General features: G+C 45.5%; 1 protein-coding gene across 1 annotated transcript in view; it reads left to right on the forward strand.

Annotated features, from left to right (window-relative positions):
* LOC106601832 (serine/threonine-protein kinase LMTK2) overlaps nucleotides 1–22676 on the forward strand; it is a 74864-nt gene that overhangs the window by 49530 nt on the left and 2658 nt on the right. Inside the window, exons 7-13 of the mRNA XM_082972806.1 lie at nucleotides 5495–5625; nucleotides 8857–8941; nucleotides 11318–11439; nucleotides 18309–18458; nucleotides 18699–21810; nucleotides 22046–22181; nucleotides 22320–22590. Of these exons, the coding sequence (XP_082828932.1) occupies nucleotides 5495–5625; nucleotides 8857–8941; nucleotides 11318–11439; nucleotides 18309–18458; nucleotides 18699–21810; nucleotides 22046–22181; nucleotides 22320–22590 (4007 nt within the window). The remainder of the gene's footprint in view (nucleotides 1–5494; nucleotides 5626–8856; nucleotides 8942–11317; nucleotides 11440–18308; nucleotides 18459–18698; nucleotides 21811–22045; nucleotides 22182–22319; nucleotides 22591–22676) is intronic.

Here is a 22676-nt window from a genome sequence, read left to right on the forward strand (position 1 = left end):
TAGGTGTCATGATATTTGTATGGAAAAAGTAAAGTAAAAAAAAATATTAAACTCAAATATCAAAGATTGTGGTCAAAATGATTTACACACATTTCAATACCTCACCTTGCTAGCATAATGGCACTGAGCATTTTTCTAAAATGTTTTATGAGTTGGAGAAGACATTGGCAGGGATCTTAGACCATTCCTCCCTACAGAATCTTTCCAGATCCTTGATATCCTTTATCGAACCATAAGTTTTATAGTAGTTTCAAGTCTGGAGACTGAGATGGCCATTGCAAAATGTTGATTTTGTTGCCAGTTAACAATTTCTTTGTGTATTTTAATGTGTGCTTGGGGTTATTGTGTTGCTGAGAGATCCACTTGCAGCCAAGTTTCAGCCTCCTGACAGAGGCAACCAGATTTTGGGCAAAAATATTCTGGTACTGGGTAGTGTTCATTATGCCGTTGACCTTAACAAGGGCCCCAGTGGAAGCAAAATAACCCCATTACATCAAAGATCCACCACCATATTTTACAGTAGGTATGGGGTTCTTTTCTGCTCATACATTCTCATTTCAACGCCAAACCCACCACTGGTGTGCGTGGCCAAAGAGCTCTATTTTCATGTCATCTGACCAAAGCACCAAACAATCCAAGTACCAATGCCATTTAGCAAACTCCAGGCGTTTACATTTGTTGGATGACATGAAAAGGGAGCTCTGGGGGGAAAAGTTGCGGAGGGGGTCCCCCCAGAGAATTTTTATATTGAAAGATAGAGGAGCTCAGTTCTGGGGACTTTCTACTGCAAATGAATGAAAAATTAAATAATGCTCATGCTGTCTAAAATATAATGAGCCTAATAACATACTGTTAAAATTATTTGTTTAATTATTTTTTTTTAACATATTGGACCATTGTGAATATAGCCTATGCATGGTCCATATTTTTAGGAACGCTATTAGCAATAAGCATCGTCACCTGTAGGCCAACTGAAAACAGCATAGTGGCTATAAATAGTCTGAATCTTGGGGTTGCTTATCTGCATTTATCCTATTGATCTAATCATTAGTTAGATCCCAAATGTGATCTTTTAATTAGTTAGTATCATATTGATGAATTTGATGTTCCAAAAACGTGCATAAACACTGAATATTATGTAGGCCTGCCTACCAGTTAGGGTAACTTGAGGTCATACGCCACATGGGATAAAACACCCCCTGCCTGCACTTCTTACAGAAGCCATGTCATGTCACCATTTACCCCCCAACGCTATCCCTGGTGGCCACTACTCTTGCTCAGCAAAAAATGTAATCGGTCTCATCAGAATTTAAGTCACTACAAAAAGAAAATATTCCGGTAGGGTGGTGTTTTACCCCAAGTTACTCTACAATTGACCTGTTACATTCTGCCCCACACTCCCCTATGCACTCACAGTGACTTGTGGCGTGCTAATGTTCTTAACCATGCCGCTGCTAAAACTCTGGGTTTACAATGCTGCAGTTCACACACATTTTGGAGATAAGAAATAAAGTAGGAATGGAAAGCTCTTTTTAACAAATGCCTTTAAAACTGCTGTTTTGCATTAAGAATTGGCTGCTTGTCCCTTCCTATAACACTGGCAACTTGAATGCACCCTGAAAGGAATATTTATCTCGCAAAAAACACAACAACAAACGGACTAAGGAAATATATCAAATATTCTACTGTGGGGCTGTCTGGTTTTTCTAGTCATTACTCATTGTTTTTGCAGAGGAAAAGTTAGTGTGGACTGTTATAGCATCTTCAAAGTGCGCCTTGGCAGAAAGATGCTATATTTTTTTAGTGTAGCGGCAATGACTTTGCAGTGCCGCAGCTAAATGGTTGCAGCGGAAACACTGCCTACTGTAAATTATGATGGTGGACGTTAATCTTATGGGGCAATTTTGCTTCCACTGGTCCTGGGGGTCCTTGTTAAGGTCAACACCCAACGGCATCATGAACTTTACCCAGTACCAGGATATTTTTGCCAAAAACCTGGTTGCCTCTGCCATGAGGCTGAAACTTGTCCGCAAGTGAATCTTCCAGCAAGACACTGCCCCCAAGCACAGCCTTTGGAGGAATGGTCTAAGATCCCTACCAATGTGTTGTCCAACTCTTAAAACATTTTAGAGAAAGGCCCATTGGCGTTATCCTCGCAAGGTGAGGTATTGAAAACGGGTCAAATTTATTGACACCCCTATCTTTTTGAGAGAAAAATTACTTGTTAAACTAAATATATTTTTCTGAGCAATTTATATTAGCATAAAATAATATAATTTCCCAATGTTTTGGAGCGAACAATATAGAATTTTAGTCATTTTGGCTCATCTTTATCAAGCGTGTCAATCATTTCATACCTCACTGTATCTCATGCAATGGATGCTATAAACAAGCACTTCTTCATTCAATTCTAAATGACTGACAAGCTCTCACAATTCCGTGAAAGACATTTGCACGGAAGGTATTCATTAATTTACTATACGATATTATAGTAAAACCCATAGGGACTTTTATGAGCCCTCATCAATTGGCACAGTTAATGCCCCACACCTCTGTACATGTAACAGTAAACTGCCCTGGATCAGCCATAACCCTTACTGACTCCAGACTCACTGCATTTCGGACACCCAAATATCACTCCATCGTGGTGTGCAACTGGAGCAGTGCCCCACAGATTGCCAGTTGCTGCGTGAGTGAGTGACAGTCTCTCCTGCAGGGGCCTCCCTTATGGTCTTCAGTATAGTCCAGCCACCTGCCCTAGCCGGACTGGGGTTTAGGAGCAGTGGTTGTGGGCCTCTAGTGGCCGTTGAACAGACCACAGGGCTATGTTTGCCGAAGGGCCCCAGAGAGAAGCATGCTTTATGTTGAAGACCCTCGTCAGACATTAACCATGATCAGGGCCTAGAGTTTTTCCGGAACACATGGCCTGACCAGGAATCACTTTTTACTCTTACAATGATTAACTCACAACCTCTCTTCCTAATTAGTTTGCTGTGGTGTAATTCATATTTGTTTAATTGTTCTCATTAGGTTCTATTGACTACAATGACTTGTCTCGTTAGTAATTCCACTCTGCACTAATAACTCATTAAGTCGTTAACTAAATGTAATGTGATATGAGGACACACCGTTCCATTTGATTCTTTACATTGAGAATAGGAGTGTGGAGAGGACACAGGCTGTCCTTTCCACCCATCAGGACAGGACATTTGTCAGGAAGGCAGAACAAGACTCCCACGGTAACATACACAGTCAGCCTTTCCATTTATAGGACAATACAGTGGTTTGTTTTCACATTGACAGTGGTCAAAGCACCTCCGGTTAGAGTTTCCTTCTCAGTAAAGTGTGTACATTTTCAGTAGACGACAGTCAGAATGGTTGTTGGCGTTGTTGTTTACACATCAATAGCATCTCCTTTTTATGTTTTTTTATTAGTCTCATGACAGACGAAACATACAAATGTTACTTCTAGTGTGCACGTGAGAACATCAATTACACTTTATGATGTCCAAGGTATCTTGACCGGAGACAAATTCTGATTTAATTTTTCACTCGGTCGAGCGCTTACTCTTTCAGTAAGTGGTCAAGCAACTATTTTAAGGTGATTGTGCCGGACACTACAAGAAAATTGGGACAGTGGAACTCTTGAGTAGACTACTGTACTCGTCACTGATCAGAACATATCACTTACCATAGGTTTAATATAGGTCTTCTATGAGCCATAGATTTAATATAAATCTTCTATGAGCCATAGATTTAATATAAATCTTCTATGAGCCATAGATTTATTATAGGTCTTTTATGGTTCAAAATAGTTATTCTTCTATGAATAGTCTTTTCTCGGAGCAGGTTGTTTTATAGCTGGTGTTAGGGAAAAGCAGCTCGGCCGTGTCGGTTAGAAACAAGAGTTATGGTGGTTCCGTCAGCAGGACTGGTCTAAGCTGCTTGTAGTCAGTAAGGGCACAGAGACCTCTGAGTAAACACGGCAGATCCATTACCTTGAGTCATGTGGATTGACAGTTTTACCGAAAGCTGCCTGTATATTGTATGACCCCGCAGAGTGGCTGTGTTTTCACTACCACATTCCACAGGAATCCTCTTTTCTCCTGGTGACACAGCGGTCACCTTCTCCAGAGCTCCCCCACCGTGGTGGACCTGATCCCTCTGGGCCCCATACCTACCTGGGCCTGCAGCCCTTTTCACTGCCTGGCTGTGTATAGAAGGACCTGTTGGAGTAGATCATATCCTTGTCAAGGACCCAGTTGATCTGACTGGCTTTGTTTAAGGGACCTATCAGAATGGATCCTGGTGAAGGACTGCCTGGGGGCTAGAGGGATATCATGTGGTGTTCCACAGGGCTCCATATTGGGGCCTCTACTGTTCCTCATATTTGTAGGATACATGACAAAGTAGCAGAGAGATTACCAGAGGGGGTGCGTGATGCTGAAGTCCTTTGACATGATACATTATAATGCCCCCATCAGTGAAATGCCATCCTGGATTAGTGGTGCAGCGTCAAAATACGGGTGTGGCATTGTCTATTGTGGTCTTTGCTCAGAATGTTCTTTCCGTCGTTTGTTTTTCACAATACTTTTTATTTTAATGGTAAAGATCTTACTAATTTGTTGTGAAGGTTTTGTCTTAAAAGGAGGCTGCACTTTGTTGAGAGATGTAGTTGAGAATTCAAGCCTTTCATGGCAGTTCTCAGAGCTTTGTAAGCTGCGTGCAGGGTGTGAACCACAGCCACTGTTGACACAATAGTACGAGGCAAGCCCCTATTACCTCAGGAGGAGCCTTGTCAGTGAATCCATCAACTCAGACTCATTATCCTGGATATTATCTCAACGTTACTGATCTAAACTGACAGATTGCCTTGCACTTATGCCACCCCCGTCTATGGACCTCAGCCTAACCCACATAGTGACTGTTTCTACCACTACAATCAGAGGTCTCTGGTTGGTTACATTCTGGCATCAGCCTCAGCTGCCCTCCCCAACATCTGAGGGGTGGGAATTAAATTTGCCCCCCTCGACCTATTTCCCCAGACTGTGGGACTCGTTGTTCTCACTCACCCCTGGCCTACCCCGTTCACCTCCTCTCCCAAACAGAGCTTTTGACTGTGTGCCCAGAAACGTGACCTGGCCATCCGGCAAGAGTCGCTCCACCCCACTGGCCTGATTTTTGTATTTTAAAATTGCCGTGACACAGCATATAGACCTAGGTGTAATAAACAGCTGGGCCCTTATTTGGTTCCACTCCCCCATCAGCAGTAAAACCCTGCTGGGCTGGAGAGAGCTATGCAGTGTGAGGGAGTCTACTACCCCTGTGTGGATGACTGCTTACAATGCACCTTCAGTCACTCAAGTCCATATTACAGGAGCTTCAAGATGTTGTTTCTGTGTGACATTTTATATTAAAATAAGGACTAAGTGAATGCTGTTTTTGGCATTGAAACTAGTACACAGATGTTATCATGTGCTTGTCTCCATTTCAGGGGGACCTCCGGAGCTACCTGTCTCAGCAGGATTGGGTGTTCCGAAATGCTGAGCTGCTGCAGCTGCAGAAGATGGCCTGTGAAGTCGCTGCTGGCGTCACCCACCTCCACAAACACAACTTCCTGCACAGGTAGCACTTCTGTTCCGGCTCTGTTTACACCAGTCAGTCACTAGACATGGCTTTAGCTAAGGGCACAGCCTTCAGATGTCAAACGACAGTCACGTTTCAGGAATTAAGACTTCATCAAACATTTTAAGTACTACTGTCTGTTTTTACATCTTCCAACTTAAAAATGTTGAGTTACGATAGTATCATATACAACTGATATTAATGTGTCACAATTACAAGTCTGTCTCTATCAAATTAAATCTGTGGTTTTGGCCTCCCTCATGGCAACTTGCTCTTATGGATACGTACTCCTACTCCCAAGCCAACACTGGGCCAATCCTAAACAGGGACACTGGGCCAATCCTAAACAGGGACACTGGGCCAATCCTAAACAGGGACACTGGGCCAATCCTAAACAGGGACACTGGGCCAATCCTGAACAGGGACACTGGGCCTCTCCAAAAAGGAGAGTGCTGCAAGGGCCTGTTTCGTTTAACTTTTTACCCGGCAGTGCAGGACATGTTGGCTCCGCTCAGCGCATCCACATGCTCTGTTTTGCATGCTCAGAATAAACCCAAAGGGCTCCAATTACCCAGCTCCCACGCATTGCCACAGTGTCAACTATCAGCCTGTCAGAGGGATATGATGATTCTGCTGTTTGTGTGTAAATGGATAGCCTCATGTAGGCCATTTATTATCCTGTGTTAAAACTCAAAAGGAGCCCAAGTACGAGATTCCACCGTTAACAGGGTTGTAATGACAGTCGTAAAAAAAAATTGTGCAGCGCTTTTCTTTTGGTTGGGTTGCGAAGTTGATTTACTACCAAGGTGTCCTCACTGGATGCCCCGCCCACAAAGTACCCGGCAAGGGGCTGTGGCTAGCACGGTGCCATAAAGCCTTCTGGGACGGTGGCAGTGGTGTGAACTGAAACTATAGCCAAGGCTTAGGGTCTGTGGTCTGAGCCCAGCATGTTATTGTGATGGGGCGGCCACAGCGATAAGATAGCGAGCTGTCATGGCAGTCCAGGAGAATCACTCTGACTGACATTACATAATAACCCTGGGGAGAAATAGCATATGGGGCAGTAGAGGAGAGGGAACTGTGTTCCCCAGTTTTTCAACCAGTGTGACAACCGTAGCTTCCAGCACGTATTTGAATTAATTTGGTAATTTTACTGAATCTGATAGTTTCACTTGACTTGAAAAAAATGAGCAGAATCAGTTGATCTCCTTTTTGTTGATGTAATGTCTTTGTTTTTAACTCGCTAGGTCTCTGAGCTATATCGATTTTCTGTCAGAGGTGAAGAATCTGCTGAAGTGTCTGCACCAAACTGCCCCCACGCCATTCGCCTTGTAGGGATAAGACTTTGAATCTGATTCTCTCTCCCTGATCCTCCAGTAGTACTGTAATGCACTGCGTTCGCCAACAGCAGGGAACAGCCAGGACAGAAGAGGTTTAAAATATCTCTCCATTTATCTTGCCAATGTTTCAGTGGGCCTGACAGTAGCTCCCGGGGTGTACGAGCACAGACCACTAGTGTCAGCGATGTCCACGGATAGACGGGGTAAAAGAGACGCTCTTGGAACGGATTGGTGGTGAAATGTTTCTTGGGCCAAGGGGAAACCAGAGCCTCTCCCTCCATGAGGGTCCCAGTCTGAATGAGATACCATCTGTCCACTCAGACAGCCCAGTCCCCCTTTATCGTCCTCCCCTGTCCACACTGCCACTCTGTGCCCACCTGTGAGTTCTTCCCTGGGAACAATATCCTGGTGCTGTATGAGTGAGTGGGGAAAAGCTCCAGCATCAGTGATTTTGTTACTAGGGGTGGAACAGAAGCAACTGGATGAGGTTTCCTCTAGTGATGCAAGCTATAAGTCCAAATGTGTTTTGGGTCTAAAGCCACTCAAGAGTCCAGTCTTTGTCTGGCCCTGCCCTGACCTGGGTCTGTGGGGGTTGGTTGGATTTAGAGGCAGGTTGAAGGGGTCCTTAATCACCTGAGGCATTGCATTTAATCATATTAGGGTGAGGAAAATGTAATTATTCCATTTTTTGTCACTGGGATATTATGTCACCCTGTCATAGGCATGAAAATATACTCTGGACTGTTTATTAGGTACACCACCCCAAAAATAGTGGCTGTGGCTTGCTATATAAAGCAGACAGACCGGCATCAAGGCATTCAGTTATTGCTCGATTAAATATTAGGTCACTAGTTTCGCCCATTCTAAGTGACTTTGAGCGTGGTAAGATCGTCGGTGCCAGCCGTGTCGGTTCCAGTACCTCAGAAACAGCTGGCCTCCTGGGCTTTTCACGCACGACAGTGTCTACGGTTTACCGAGAAAGGTGTTAACCAAAAAAGGCTGGTGGTGTAATGGTGTGGGGAATGTTTTCCTGTCACACGTTAGGCCCCTGAATACCAATTGAGCAACATAGCGTATCTCAACATTGTTGCTGACCAGGTACATCCCTTCATGGCTACAGGGGGGTCCGACCCGGTACTAGATGGGTGTACCTAATAAACTGGCAACCGACTGTATATTCCACCGTTTCAATGATTTTATTTCCATTGTATGACCACATGAGAGCAGCACAGAGCTCCATCTTCTTCCCAAATGATTGCTGAACAAGATAAGGTTCAGAGTATTGTTTTCTGTTCAGAGACTACAGTTGTGTGTACTGCAGTGTTCATCTGAAACCGCTAACTTGTGTTCAAACTAGGGTTGGGCCGATATATGATGACATTGATGATATATTGTGATGCGCAAGACTATATTTAATTTTAAACTGTGCAGTTTTATCAGTTAGTCTGTGTCAATATGTTGAAAAGAAAGTCTAAATGAATTAAGTCTTATTTCTACACCACACAAATATTGTTTAATGAGAATGCGACTAATATTGTAAATAAGCACAAATTGCACAGTTTGGAGTGATTTTAGTCATTAACGGCGCAAAACGATTATATATCACGATATTTGGTGTAGCATGTCGTAGAAGAGGTCTCCCCAAGTAACGCCCAACCCTAGTTCAGAGAGCACAAATGACAGCTATTTGTTGGATGTAGTGCTGGTAGACTCAACTGAACCAACTGCCTATTATTTGCAGCCCTGTGATCCATTCACCGTTCTATGACCACACCAGACCATATTGAACACACATTAAACTCAACCGTTCTATGACCATGCCAGACCATATTGAACACACAAACTCTGTAAATCCTCATCTTCTTTAATCGGTTTCCCTCTCTTTTCTCAGTGACTTAGCCCTGAGGAACTGCTATCTGACTGCAGACCTGACCGTCAAAGTGGGAGACTATGGCATCGGCCCCTACAGATACAAGGTACCAGGAAACTTTCCAACCTGTTCTCCTTCAAATGGAATCAGGGGGATTTTGTTTTACTTTCAGGTGACAAAAGGAAGTGGCATCTGTACAGTGGGGGGAAAAAAGTATTTGATCCCCTGCTGATTTTGTACGTTTGCCCACTGACAAAGAAATGATCAGTCTATAATTTTAATGGTAGGTTTATTTGAACAGTGAGAGACAGAATAACAACAAAAATATCCAGAAAAACGTTAAACTGATTTGCATTTTAATGAGGGAAATAAGTATTTGACCCCCTCTCAATCAGAAAGATTTCTGGCTCCCAGGTGTCTTTTATACAGGTAACGAGCTGAGATTAGGAGCACACTCTTAAAGGGAGTGTGCTCCTAATCTCAGCTTGGTACCTGTAAAAAAGACCTGTCCACAGAAGCAATCAATCAATCAGATTCCAAACTCTCCACCATGGCCAAGACCAAAGAGCTCTCCAAGGATGTCAGGGACAAGATTGTAGACCTACACAAGGCTGGAATGGGCTACAAGACCATCGCCAAGCAGCTTGGTGAGAAGGTGACAACATTTGGTGCGATTATTCGCAAATGGAAGAAACACAAAAGAACTGTCAATATCCCTCGGCCTGGGGCTCCATGCAAGATCTCACCCCGTGGAGATGCAATGATCATGAGAACGGTGAGGAATCAGCCCAGAACTACACGGGAGGATCTTGTCAATGATCTCAAGGCAGCTGGGACCATAGTCACCAAGAAAACAATTGGTAACACACTACGCCGTGAAGGACTGAAATCCTGCAGCGTCCGCAAGGTCCCCCTGCTCAAGAATACATATACATGCCCGTCTGAAGTTTGCCAATGAACATCTGAATGACTCAGAGGACAACTGGGTGAAAGTGTTGTGGTCAGATGAGACCAAAATGGAGCTCTTTGACATCAACTCAACTCGCCGTGTTTGGAGGAGGAGGAATGCTGCCTATGACCCCAAGAACACCATCTCCACCGTCAAACATGGAGGTGGAAACATTATGCTTTGGGGGTGTTTTTCTGCTAAGGGGACAGGACAACTTCACTGCATCAAAGGGACGATGGACGGGGCCATCTACCGTCAAATCTTGGGTGAGAACCTCCTTCCCTCAGCCAGGGCATTGAAAATGGGTCGTGGATGGGTATTCCAGCATGACAATGACCCAAAACACACAGCCAAGGCAACAAAGGAGTGTCTCAAGAAGAAGCGGACCTTACCTGGAGTGGCCTAGCCAGTCTCCAGACCTTAATCCCATAGAAAGTCTGTGGAGGGAGCTGAAGGTTGGAGTTGCCAAACGTCAGCCTCGAAACCTTAATGACTTGGAGAAGATCTGCAAAGAGGAGTGGGACAAAATCCATCCTGAGTTGTATGCAAACCTGGTGGCCAACTACAAGAAACGTCTGACCTCTGTGATTGCCAACAAGGGTTTTGCCACCAAGTACTAAGTCATGTTTTGCAGAGGGGTCAAATACTTATTTCCCTCATTAAAATACAAATCATTTTCTAACATTTTTGACATGCGTTTTTCTGGATTTTTTTTAATTCTGTCTCTCACTATTCAAATAAACCTACTATTAAAATTATAGACTGATCATTTCTTTGTCAGTGGGCAAACGTACAAAATCAGCAGGGGATCAAATACTTTTTCCCTCACTGTATGTGTGCTGTTACAATAGTTTCAGTTTAGGTTCATTAACCTATAACCCTTTTCACACTGCTGAGCCCAGCTGAACAGAGGTTACACATCCACCAAAGTTTCAAAGGATGTCAAAGCCAGTACTGTACAGTAGTATAGCCCTAGTCCGTATAGTCAACACAATAGTGTAAAAGTGGTTTATTAAGGGGAGGATAAGTGCTTTCCAGTAGGGGGTTTATATACAGCTGTTAGCCTTTGACCCCAGTCTGGCAGAACTCTGTGAAGCATTAAGATTGTTATACCAAAGTGTAACTCCCTACTGCGTTTGTCCCTGGCCAGACTGTCGATAAGGCTAGCTCAGCCCGCTGCATTCCTCAAAATGTTGAGCTCTCTATTTAGCACGGTCAACAAGTGTGGCCAGAGGTGTTTTGGCTGTATGTATGAGCTTGATGAAGTACTTACTAGGAACTCAGAAAACAACTAAAAGTACAGTAATGTGGGTTAGAACTGAAGGAAAGGCTACCAAACATCCAAATGCTTCTTAGAAGCCTTGGTAAAACACATCACTGAATTGAATGGAAAAAAAGGAGAATGTGAGCCTACTGGTTGTTTGTAGAATTGTTATTCTGAGATAGACATCCTATTAAATTACACATTTATGTGTTGCGCATGTAATTACATGGATGCTCCATGCTTGACTCTGTCCCTCTCTCATGTCACAGGAGGATTACATCATCACGGAGGACGACGAGTCGGCGCCCCTGCGCTGGATGGCCCCGGAACTGGTGGGGGAGCGCCATGGGGGCGTGATCACCCTGGACCAGACCAAGCCTGGCAATGTGTGGTAGGTACCTCCACCTGGTCACTGTGCAATTTACAGGCGGTAGGTGGCACCTTCATTGGGGAGGACAGGCTGATAGTAATGGCTGGAACAGAATACATTTAATGGCCTCAAACACATGGTGTCCGTGTAGTTGATTCCATTCCAGACATTATTATGAGCCAGCCTCCTGGGCATTGTGCTTGTTGAATAAAATATAGTCATTAACACAGTGAGTCAACCTGTGGGCTGTTGCTGGGCAGGGTCTCCTTTGAAGATGATAGACCATCTCTGATTCTTCTGTCCAGATAGCTTCTCTCTCTGAGAGTGTAAATCTTAGCAGGCACTCAGTCTAGCTGACTTCTAAAGGGAAGAAGACGCTGACCCTGCACTCCCACCAGGCAGCACAGCAACACTGGAACCTATCCCTCCTGGCCCCTCCCTTATGACCTCATGGCTCCGTGCCAGTCCGTGTCACGGCTGTAAATCACAATGTTGCATAAGGAGGCTCTCGTTGCAGCACCACGTTTAGTTCTCAGAATATGGGTCATTCCACCAATAGAGTGCATTTTGGTTAGTGTAGAGTAAGTGTACCTATTAAGCCCATCAACATCTAAGTTTAGACATTTCTAACATGTACTGCCCTAATCTTTGTAGGAAAAGTGGAGATAATGTATATTTTATGTTTGGACTGGGCTTAAAGGCTACTGAATGTTCCAAATAAGCCCACCTCTTAAATAATTAATTTCCAAATATTCAAATCTGACATTTCTTATGTAAAATTGTATTATATTAATCTCCCTTAAAGTTATTAAAATAAACGGATCATTACTATTGATCAGGGGGTGTCCAATCGTATCAACAGAGTTCAATGTGGACTTAAGTTTTTGTTCTTGCCAACCAGCTGATTCAACTAATCATAGAGTTGAATCAGGTGTTAATACTCTGTTAGAACAAAAACCTGCACACACACTGGTCCTCTGTGGATAAGAATCCATGCACAAAGACCATAACACACACACTGGTCCTCTGTGGATAAGAATCCATGCACAAAGACCATAACACACACACTGGTCCTCTGTGGATAAGAATCCATGCACAAAGACCATAACACACACACTGGTCCTCTGTGGATAAGAATCCATGCACAAAGACCATAACACACACACTGGTCCTCTGTGGATAAGAATCCATGCACAAAGACCATAACACACACACTGGTCCTCTGTGGATAAGAATCCATGCACAAAGACCATAACACACACACACTGGTCCTCTGTGGATAAGAATCCATGCACAAAGACCATAACACACACACTGGTCCTCTGTGGATAAGAATCCATGCACAAAGACCATAACACACACACACTGGTCCTCTGTGGATAAGAATCCATGCACAAAGACCATAACACACACACACACACTGGTCCTCTGTGGATAAGAATCCATGCACAAAGACCATAACACACACACACTGGTCCTCTGTGGATAAGAATCCATGCACAAAGACCATAACACACACACACACACACACACACACACACAGGTCCTCTGTGGATAAGAATCCATGCACAAAGACCATAACACACACACACACACACACACACACACACACACACACACACACACACACACACACACACACACACACACACACACACACACACACACACACACACAGGTCCTCTGTGGATAAGAATCCATGCACAAAGACCATAACACACACACTGGTCCTCTGTGGATAAGAATCCATGCACAAAGACCATAACACACACACACTGGTCCTCTGTGGATAAGAATCCATGCACAAAGACCATAACACACACACAGGTCCTCTGTGGATAAGAATCCATGCACAAAGACCATAACACACACACTGGTCCTCTGTGGATAAGAATCCATGCACAAAGACCATAACACACACACTGGTCCTCTGTGGATAAGAATCCATGCACAAAGACCATAACACACACACACACACACACACACACACACACACAGGTCCTCTGTGGATAAGAATCCATGCACAAAGACCATAACACACACACACACACACAGGTCCTCTGTGGATAAGAATCCATGCACAAAGACCATAACACACCCACACACACTGGTCCTCTGTGGATAAGAATCCATGCACAAAGACCATAACACACACACACACACACACAGGTCCTCTGTGGATAAGAATCCATGCACAAAGACCATAACACACACACTGGTCCTCTGTGGATAAGAATCCATGCACAAAGACCATAACACACACACACACACACACACACACACACACACACACACACACACACACACACACACACACACACACACACTGGTCCTCTGTGGATAAGAATCCATGCACAAAGACCATAACACACACACACTGGTCCTCTGTGGATAAGAATCCATGCACAAAGACCATAACACACACACACTGGTCCTCTGTGGATAAGAATCCATGCACAAAGACCATAACACACACACTGGTCCTCTGTGGATAACAATCCATGCACAAAGACCATAACACACACATACACACACACTGGTCCTCTGTGGATAACAATCCATGCACAAAGACCATAACACACACACACAGGTCCTCTGTGGATAACAATCCATGCACAAAGACCATAACACACACACACACACACACACACACACTGGTCCTCTGTGGATAAGAATCCATGCACAAAGACCATAACACACACACACTGGTCCTCTGTGGATAAGAATATATGCACAAAGACCATAACACACACACACACACACAGGTCCTCTGTGGATAAGAATCCATGCACAAAGACCATAACACACACACAGGTCCTCTGGATAAGAATCCATGCACAAAGACCATAACACACACACTGGTCCTCTGTGGATAAGAATCCATGCACAAAGACCATAACACACACACTGGTCCTCTGTGGATAAGAATACATGCACAAAGACCATAACACACACACACACACACACAGGTCCTCTGTGGATAAGAATCCATGCACAAAGACCATAACACACACACACACACACACACAGGTCCTCTGTGGATAAGAATCCATGCACAAAGACCATAACACACACACTGGTCCTCTGTGGATAAGAATCCATGCACAAAGACCATAACACACACACACACACACACACACACACACACACACACTGGTCCTCTGTGGATAAGAATCCATGCACAAAGACCATAACACACACACTGGTCCTCTGTGGATAAGAATCCATGCACAAAGACCATAACACACACACTGGTCCTCTGTGGATAAGAATCCATGCACAAAGACCATAACACACACACACACACACACACACACACTGGTCCTCTGTGGATAACAATCCATGCACAAAGACCATAACACACACACACACACACACACTGGTCCTCTGTGGATAAGAATCCATGCACAAAGACCATAACACACACACACTGGTCCTCTGTGGATAAGAATATATGCACAAAGACCATAACACACACACACACACACACAGATCCTCTGTGGATAACAATCCATGCACAAAGACCATAACACACACACACTGGTCCTCTGTGGATAACAATCCATGCACAAAGACCATAACACACACACTGGTCCTCTGTGGATAACAATCCATGCACAAAGACCATAACACACACACAGAGGTCCTCTGTGGATAAGAATCCATGCACAAAGACCATAACACACACACACAGGTCCTCTGTGGATAACAATCCATGCACAAAGACCATAACACACACACTGGTCCTCTGTGGATAACAATCCATGCACAAAGACCATAACACACACACACACACACACACTGGTCCTCTGTGGATAAGAATCCATGCACAAAGACCATAACACACACACGGGTCCACTGTGGATAAGAATCCATGCACAAAGACCATAACACACACACACACACACACACACACACACACACACACACTGGTCCTCTGTGGATAAGAATCCATGCACAAAGACCATAACACACACACTGGTCCTCTGTGGATAAGAATCCATGCACAAAGACCATAACACACACACTGGTCCTCTGTGGATAAGAATCCATGCACAAAGACCATAACACACACACACACACACACACACAGGTCCTCTGTGGATAAGAATCCATGCACAAAGACCATAACACACACACACAGGTCCTCTGTGGATAAGAATCCATGCACAAAGACCATAACACACACACTGGTCCTCTGTGGATAAGAATCCATGCACAAAGACCATAACACACACACTGGTCCTCTGTGGATAAGAATCCATGCACAAAGACCATAACACACACACACACACACACACACACACACAGGTCCTCTGTGGATAAGAATCCATGCACAAAGACCATAACACACACACACAGGTCCTCTGTGGATAAGAATCCATGCACAAAGACCATAACACACACTGGTCCTCTGTGGATAAGAATCCATGCACAAAGACCATAACACACACACTGGTCCTCTGTGGATAAGAATCCATGCACAAAGACCATAACACACACACTGGTCCTCTGTGGATAAGAATCCATGCACAAAGACCATAACACACACACTGGTCCTCTGTGGATAAGAATCCATGCACAAAGACCATAACACACACACTGGTCCTCTGTGGATAAGAATCCATGCACAAAGACCATAACACACACACTGGTCCTCTGTGGATAAGAATCCATGCACAAAGACCATAACACACACAACTTGCAATGGAGTATCTGAAAACTGATTCACATTTCCTGTACTGCTATTCTTGTTAATTAGTTCAACTTGTCTTCCTAAAGTCTGTCTGAAGACGGTTTCAAATCCACCGCTCTACTGTTGTATTACAAAGGGACAGCTGGTGGACGAATGAAGGTCAACAATATGACAATGCCCCCGCCCAAAAGTGCATGAGTCGTTGCCCAATAGTCATCATCTTGTCCCTCTTATGTTGGCCTTTTTGTCTACCACTTGTTGGCCTGATTTCCCTCAACCCTGATCTTATTCTTCTCTCTCTGCATCAATGACTACCTGTCCACTCCAAATGTCTTGGAGAGAGTACAGAGGTTTATAATTGTTTCTAATCTTGCTGTAATTTGAGTGTTTTAATCAACTTAAATCTGAACAAAAACCATATGTTAATTGAGTGTTAGGAATGTAAGCACACTATCCCCATGTCTTTCAATGCAAACTGGCTTAATAGGAACATCTACTCTTAAAATATCTGGAACCGATGGTTTGGGGTGTAAATATACACTATAGACTACAATATTATGCAAAGTTAATATTGAACAATATGTAATTATTGCCATTGTATAGAGGGAGTGATTTTTCTCCCACTGTACTCATTAAGCCCACCTGAGAGAAAAAACAACATTTGCATCTATGCATAACAATGCAATGTTTATTTAACAGGAAAATAGGACAAAATACATTTAAAAATGGAAGCTGTGAATGCCTGGCCTATTATAGAGGTTAAACAAAAACAATATTATAGTAATTGACAAATGAAGTAGCAGGGTGGACCTTTTGATATTTAATTGACCATAAATCCCCTTGTGACAGGGGGAATGGAAGCTTGTGTGCAACAGGGAGTGGGAATTGAATGCAAGCTTCACAAAAACATTGAAATTGTATAAAAATGTCTAGCCTATCTATGGTTGACGTTATGTTCCCCACCAGATAACGGCCAAAAGGAGTAGCACCAGCTCACCTGCTTTTACACTATGATTTGACTATTTGTTTAAAGGAATAGATTCACCATATTAAAATGAGAGTTCAGTTCACATAACAGGGTTCACCTTAAAATGAATGACAAATGTAAATTAATCACGTGAAATATTAATCCTCAGAGAACAAGTAACTAGGGCTTTAAAATGGTGAAAACTTGGACATTGTCAGGTTAAAATCTTCTTAAAGTTGGAAAAACATAAGGGACAAGGAAGTCTATTTATTGAATGTTCCATGTGGTCTATAGTAAAGGGTACTTCATTTAATATAACATGCTATTAAAATTCAATATTGATGCAAAATTTCTACTTAAAATTTTGAATAGATGCAAAAGGAACTGTCGTCGTGGATTGACCCATATACACTGACTATACAAAACATTAAGATCACCTGCTCTTTCCATGAGACTGACCAGGTGAAAGCTTTGATCCCTTATTGATGTCACCTGTTAAATCCACTTCAATCAGTGTAGATGAAGGGGAGAAGACAGGTCAAAGAAGGATTTTTAAGTCTTGAGACAAATTAGACATTGTGTGTGCCATTCAGCGGGTGAATGGGCAAGGCAAAATATTTAAGTGCCTTTGAACAGGGTATGGTAGTAGGTGAGATGCACCGGTTTGTTTCAAGAACTGCAATGCTGCTGGGTTTTTCACACAGTTTACTGTGTGTATCAAGAATGGTCTAGAGGCGAAAGAACCACACCTATTTAGGCGTGGTGCTGGCTAGCGGAGTGGAACCCTTAAAAAATATAAAGGAGAGCTGCACACTCTAGGAGCTCAGATGCAAAAATATTTATGTCCAACGTTTCGACAGACAAGCTGTCTTCATCAGGGTATAATGAATGGTCTACCACCCAAAGGACATGCAGCAAACTTATTGTATTGGAGTCCACATGGGCCAGCATTACTGTGGAACGCTTTTGATACCTTGTCGAATTGAGGCTGTGGGGGGCAACTCAGTGTAATCTTGTGTTTTGGGACCGGTTTTGATTAAGAACATTATTAATTGTGATGTGAATATGTTTATTACGCTGCAATATGAAAATAGTCCCCCCCCCTTCATCTCATTGAGCATTTAATCACAGACCCATGTTGCCACCATGCATGCAGGTACAGTAGGTTGTGAGTTGTAATTATCCCTCCACCAGTCATAAGTGTTTCTCTGATCCCTGTGTTTGCAGGGCCTTGGGGGTGACTCTGTGGGAGCTGTTTGAGAACGCAGCCCAGCCCTACCCTCACCTGTCTGACCGCGAGGTCCTGAACCACGTCATTAGGGAACAGCAGATCAAACTGTTGAAACCACAGCTGGAGCTGCCCTACTCCGACAGATGGTCAGTCCCGCTCTCTCCAACCATACTACACATGATACCAACTGAATCTAGCTGGACTACATGTTATTTATGGAGTGTCTCATGAATTGTTAAGAAACTTGAACACTTTACCATAAAGAGGTGTATGAATTGCATACTTGACATTGAAACGATATGTTCTGCTATGAAGTCAAACTGTATTTAAAAAGCCTCGGCTCATGCCATAAAAAGGGTAATACCTCAACTCTCTCCCCTGTGCAGGTATGAGGTGCTACAGTTCTGCTGGCTGACTCCAGACAAGCGGGCCACAGCCGAGGAGATCCACCGGCTGCTCACCTACCTGCGTATGCAGGGCCAGAAGGATGTGGAGGACGACTTCCAGCAGCGCTGGGACACCCTCAAGCCCAACCCTGTCACGCGCCAGACCACCGTCAGCCACTCCTCCTACCCCATTCTGGAGCAGTTCGCAGACGACGCCCTGCGGGCCGAGGTGGACGAGGTGCTCACCGTCACTGAGACCAGCCGTGGCCTGAGCTTCGAGTACGTGTGGGAAGCGGCCAAGCACGACCATTACGACAGCAGTAGTGGCCATGGACGCTCGGCCATGGACACCACGCTCAACTACCACAGCATGTTCTTCCCCGTGCCCAGCGAGGACATTCAGGCCCACTTTCCAGACCCCGCAGCCCCCAGGACGGGGGGCTCCAACAGCAGGGACACCCATTCGGCAATCCCTGGGATCCTTCCCGTGTTTGACGCTCATAAACCAGCCAATGGAAACGAGTACTACATCCAGTTGGAGGAGCAGGGGGAGAGCACCGTGGAGGCGAAGGAGAACAGGGGTCCGGAGGTAGACACAGTTTCAGACAGGCAGAAATTTGTCACCCTCCAAGACGTCCGCTTGGATGAGTCCAGCACCGATGCAGACTTCTTCCACCACAGCATAGACTCCAAGGACTCGTACCTTCAGGACAGCCACATCTGGTCGTCCAGTGAGCATGACAGCCCCTACCACACCAACATCTTCAGCGAGGGAGACTCCAGACAGGACTCCCATTCCTGGAACAGGGGCTTCATGGAGCTTCCAGAACTCAACGGAAATCGTTTCCAGAGAGTGGAGTTTGTAGAGGGGCAGGCCCAGGGAACAGAAAAGTGCTTTCGGAATTCTTTTTTAGGGGAGCGCCATTCAGAGGTCATCCTCCAGGACTCTTTAGAGGAGGCAGAGGGGGAGGGAACACCAGATGTGATGAGGCTACTGAACACTGAGAAACTAGCGGACAACTTCATGTTCCTCAAAGAGAAGAGCCTGATGAAGGAGGGCTCTGGTTTATCAGGGAAAAGTAGTGGGAGTCAACAACTGGACTTCCTCCAACCTGGTCTGACCCACATCCCTGAGCACAGTTTCAGAATGAACTCTTGGGATGATGATGATGAGACCATAGATGGCATAAACGTAGCAGAGATCCTCATAAAACCTGTGGAGAACAACATGTCCCCAGCAGAGGAGGAACTTTTTGACTTTATGAGCCCCAGTTTTGTGGATTTCCTGCAACCTCTAGCAGACCCTAAAACACTGGTGCCTTCAAATACACTGGTAACAGAGGACATCTGTAGCAACCAGCTGCCAATTAGGGGACTGCTGCAGCAGTCCTCTAATATGAGGATGGACTCTGCTTTTGACTCTACCTCTGAGAGGGCTGAGGTCCCAGTTATTAGTTCAGCAAATATCCACCAGTCTCCCACACTTCTCTCTGAAAGTGCCACTACAGACCCCCTGTGCATGGATGCCAAAAACCCCAGCCTTGAAGACCGCCTCGGAGCCCCAGAGGATGACTGTGTTGAATCCATAGGAATCAAAGAGCCAACAGACGACCTGCTAAGCCATGACTCTCCCCCAGTCTATGTCAGTGAGATTGCTGTTGACAATGGCCTGACCAGTGAAGGCTTTACCAGTGATGATCTGCTGTGCGACCTGGTTGAAGATGATACAGAGGCAGAAATGGACACCGTCCTCTCTGAGCATGAACATGACAACGAGCACGACATGTCCTCTCTGCTGGTCTCTGGTCCTTCCATGGACCAGATCAGCCAGGACAGCCTACTGGAGGACAGTGTTTCCACCACTCTGCCCACTGTGGAGAACTCAGCTGAGACGCCAGACTCCCTGGACAACAGCCACAGGCTGGAGGGGTCTGTCGAAGAGCTAAACACCCCGGCAGCCCCTCACAAGCTCCAGCCCCCGTACAAAACAGCCGACAGCGGCTACGAGACGGAGAACCTGGAGTCTCCAGAGTGGAACTCTCAGCCCATCATCAAAGACCACTTCTCAGAGGGAAACGGTCTGAGTTTGGCCGAGGAAGAGGAGGAGGAGCCAGCAGCTGCTACCATGCTGGTTCCCCCCCAAATCATCGTCTCAGAGGTGGAGAGTGTGATGGATGCTCAGGACGGTGAGGACCAGCAGGCAGAGCCCATCGCCCCTGGCGAGGAATCTTTCATGGGAGGCAACTACAGAGACTCTGCTTACTTCTCCGACAACGAGTCCGAGCCCGAGAAGAAGTCTGAAGAAGCCAACTCGCCAACTGTGGACATCAGTGGCAGTGTTTCTGGAGGTCCATCTGTTCTTCCTGAAGTCACAGAGGAGGAGCATGTAGAGTCTTCTGCTGAGTCACAGTCTCCCATTGCTCCAGAAGCTCTGGTCGATATCGGAGTGGAGAAGACCAAGCCTCAGCCCCTGGAAGGGACCAGTCTCCCTGTGCTGATCCTCACCACAGAGGAGGACTGGGAAAAGACTTCACCTGTGTCCATCGACGGCAGTGTGGACGAAACCGGAACACTGGAGTTCTTCCCTGACTTCAGGACTCACAGTCACTCCGAGTCCAGCGGAACTTCCACCGAGGACCTGGAAAAGCCTCCATTGCCTGCTGTTGCTACCTCAGCAAAACCTTTTCCTGAGAACATACCAGTCCACGCTAAGCTAACCAGGACCTACGCCAGCGAGATCACCCCCAAGTTGAAGGAGCCCGACATGGAGGGGAGGTACCTGGGCAGGCGGGACGGCTCTGATGAGGATGGGCAGGAGGACGGAGGGGAGGCGGACGAAGAGGACGATAACAGCGATGACTCAGATGATGACATGCGGGCGTACCGGCTACACAGCTCCAGCGAGGACAGCGAGGATGACACGGTGCACCCGGTTCCCGTTGTAGTCTCGGATGACAGTAGAGCGCGGAACCTCAAGAGCCTGCTGAAGCCCACGTCGCTGAATGTCACCCCCAGCGCCAAACCCTCCATGCCATCAGGGGGCAGCGATGCAGACAGTGCCAGTAGAGCTGTGTCGTTCTTTGACGATGTCACTGTTTTCCTTTTCGACCAGGTAGAGTACCCACTTGTCACCTTTTGCATGCACACATCAGACATTGTTTCACTTGTATCTAACATTTATATCAAAACTCAAAGATTATGGCTATGCTTTAGAAATGGTTTGAATGTCATGTGATATTGCAGGTTTTTGTAGCCTTCACAGGTTCTCTCTGCCATCTAGACCTAGTCTAAATATTGTTATGAGACTGAACTTTAACCATTGCACTTATTGGTCTCCCCACCTGTAGGAGACCCCCACCAAGGAGCTGGGAGACCATTCATCAGGTTCCAACAGCCAGGTGTCCGAGTTCAGCAGCCCTGTGCCCACGGCCAGCTACCTGAATAGGTTCACCAACTCCACAGAGAGCTCCACAGATGAAGAAGGTAAGTCATCACAATACGGCCAACGTCCATCAGCAAGGAAGAACCTGAAGGGCTCCATACCTCCAGTGGCAAAAGTTCCATATTGCCTCTTTTTAATTGTACCAAATCAAGGTTTTAAACAGGTGTCTCTCCCCTCAGGCGGTGGGTTCGAATGGGATGACGACTTCTCGTCCCCGGAGCCCTCGGCGTTCCTCTCCAAGGCAGCTACGGACCTGGCCGTGTCTAAGACCCTGTCCCCTTTGTCTACGGCCTCGCACTACTTCTCCCCTCCCCCTCCCGGGGGCCGCACCCCGGAGCCCAGCTGGAGCAGCTCAAACTCCAACTACTCCCGCTTCTCCATCTCCCCGGCCAGCATCGCCAGCTTCTCCCTCACACACCTCACTGACTCGGACACCGAACAAGGAGGCAAGTGGGAGTGCACCAACACAAACTACAGAAAACAGACCGGCATGTGCTTTATCTACCTCATACATAGGAAATGAATATGATCTACCC

The sequence above is a fragment of the Salmo salar genome, chromosome 03 (assembly GCF_965601325.2).
Source record: "Salmo salar chromosome 03, fSalSal1, whole genome shotgun sequence".
Classification (NCBI taxonomy): Eukaryota; Metazoa; Chordata; class Actinopteri; order Salmoniformes; family Salmonidae; genus Salmo; species Salmo salar.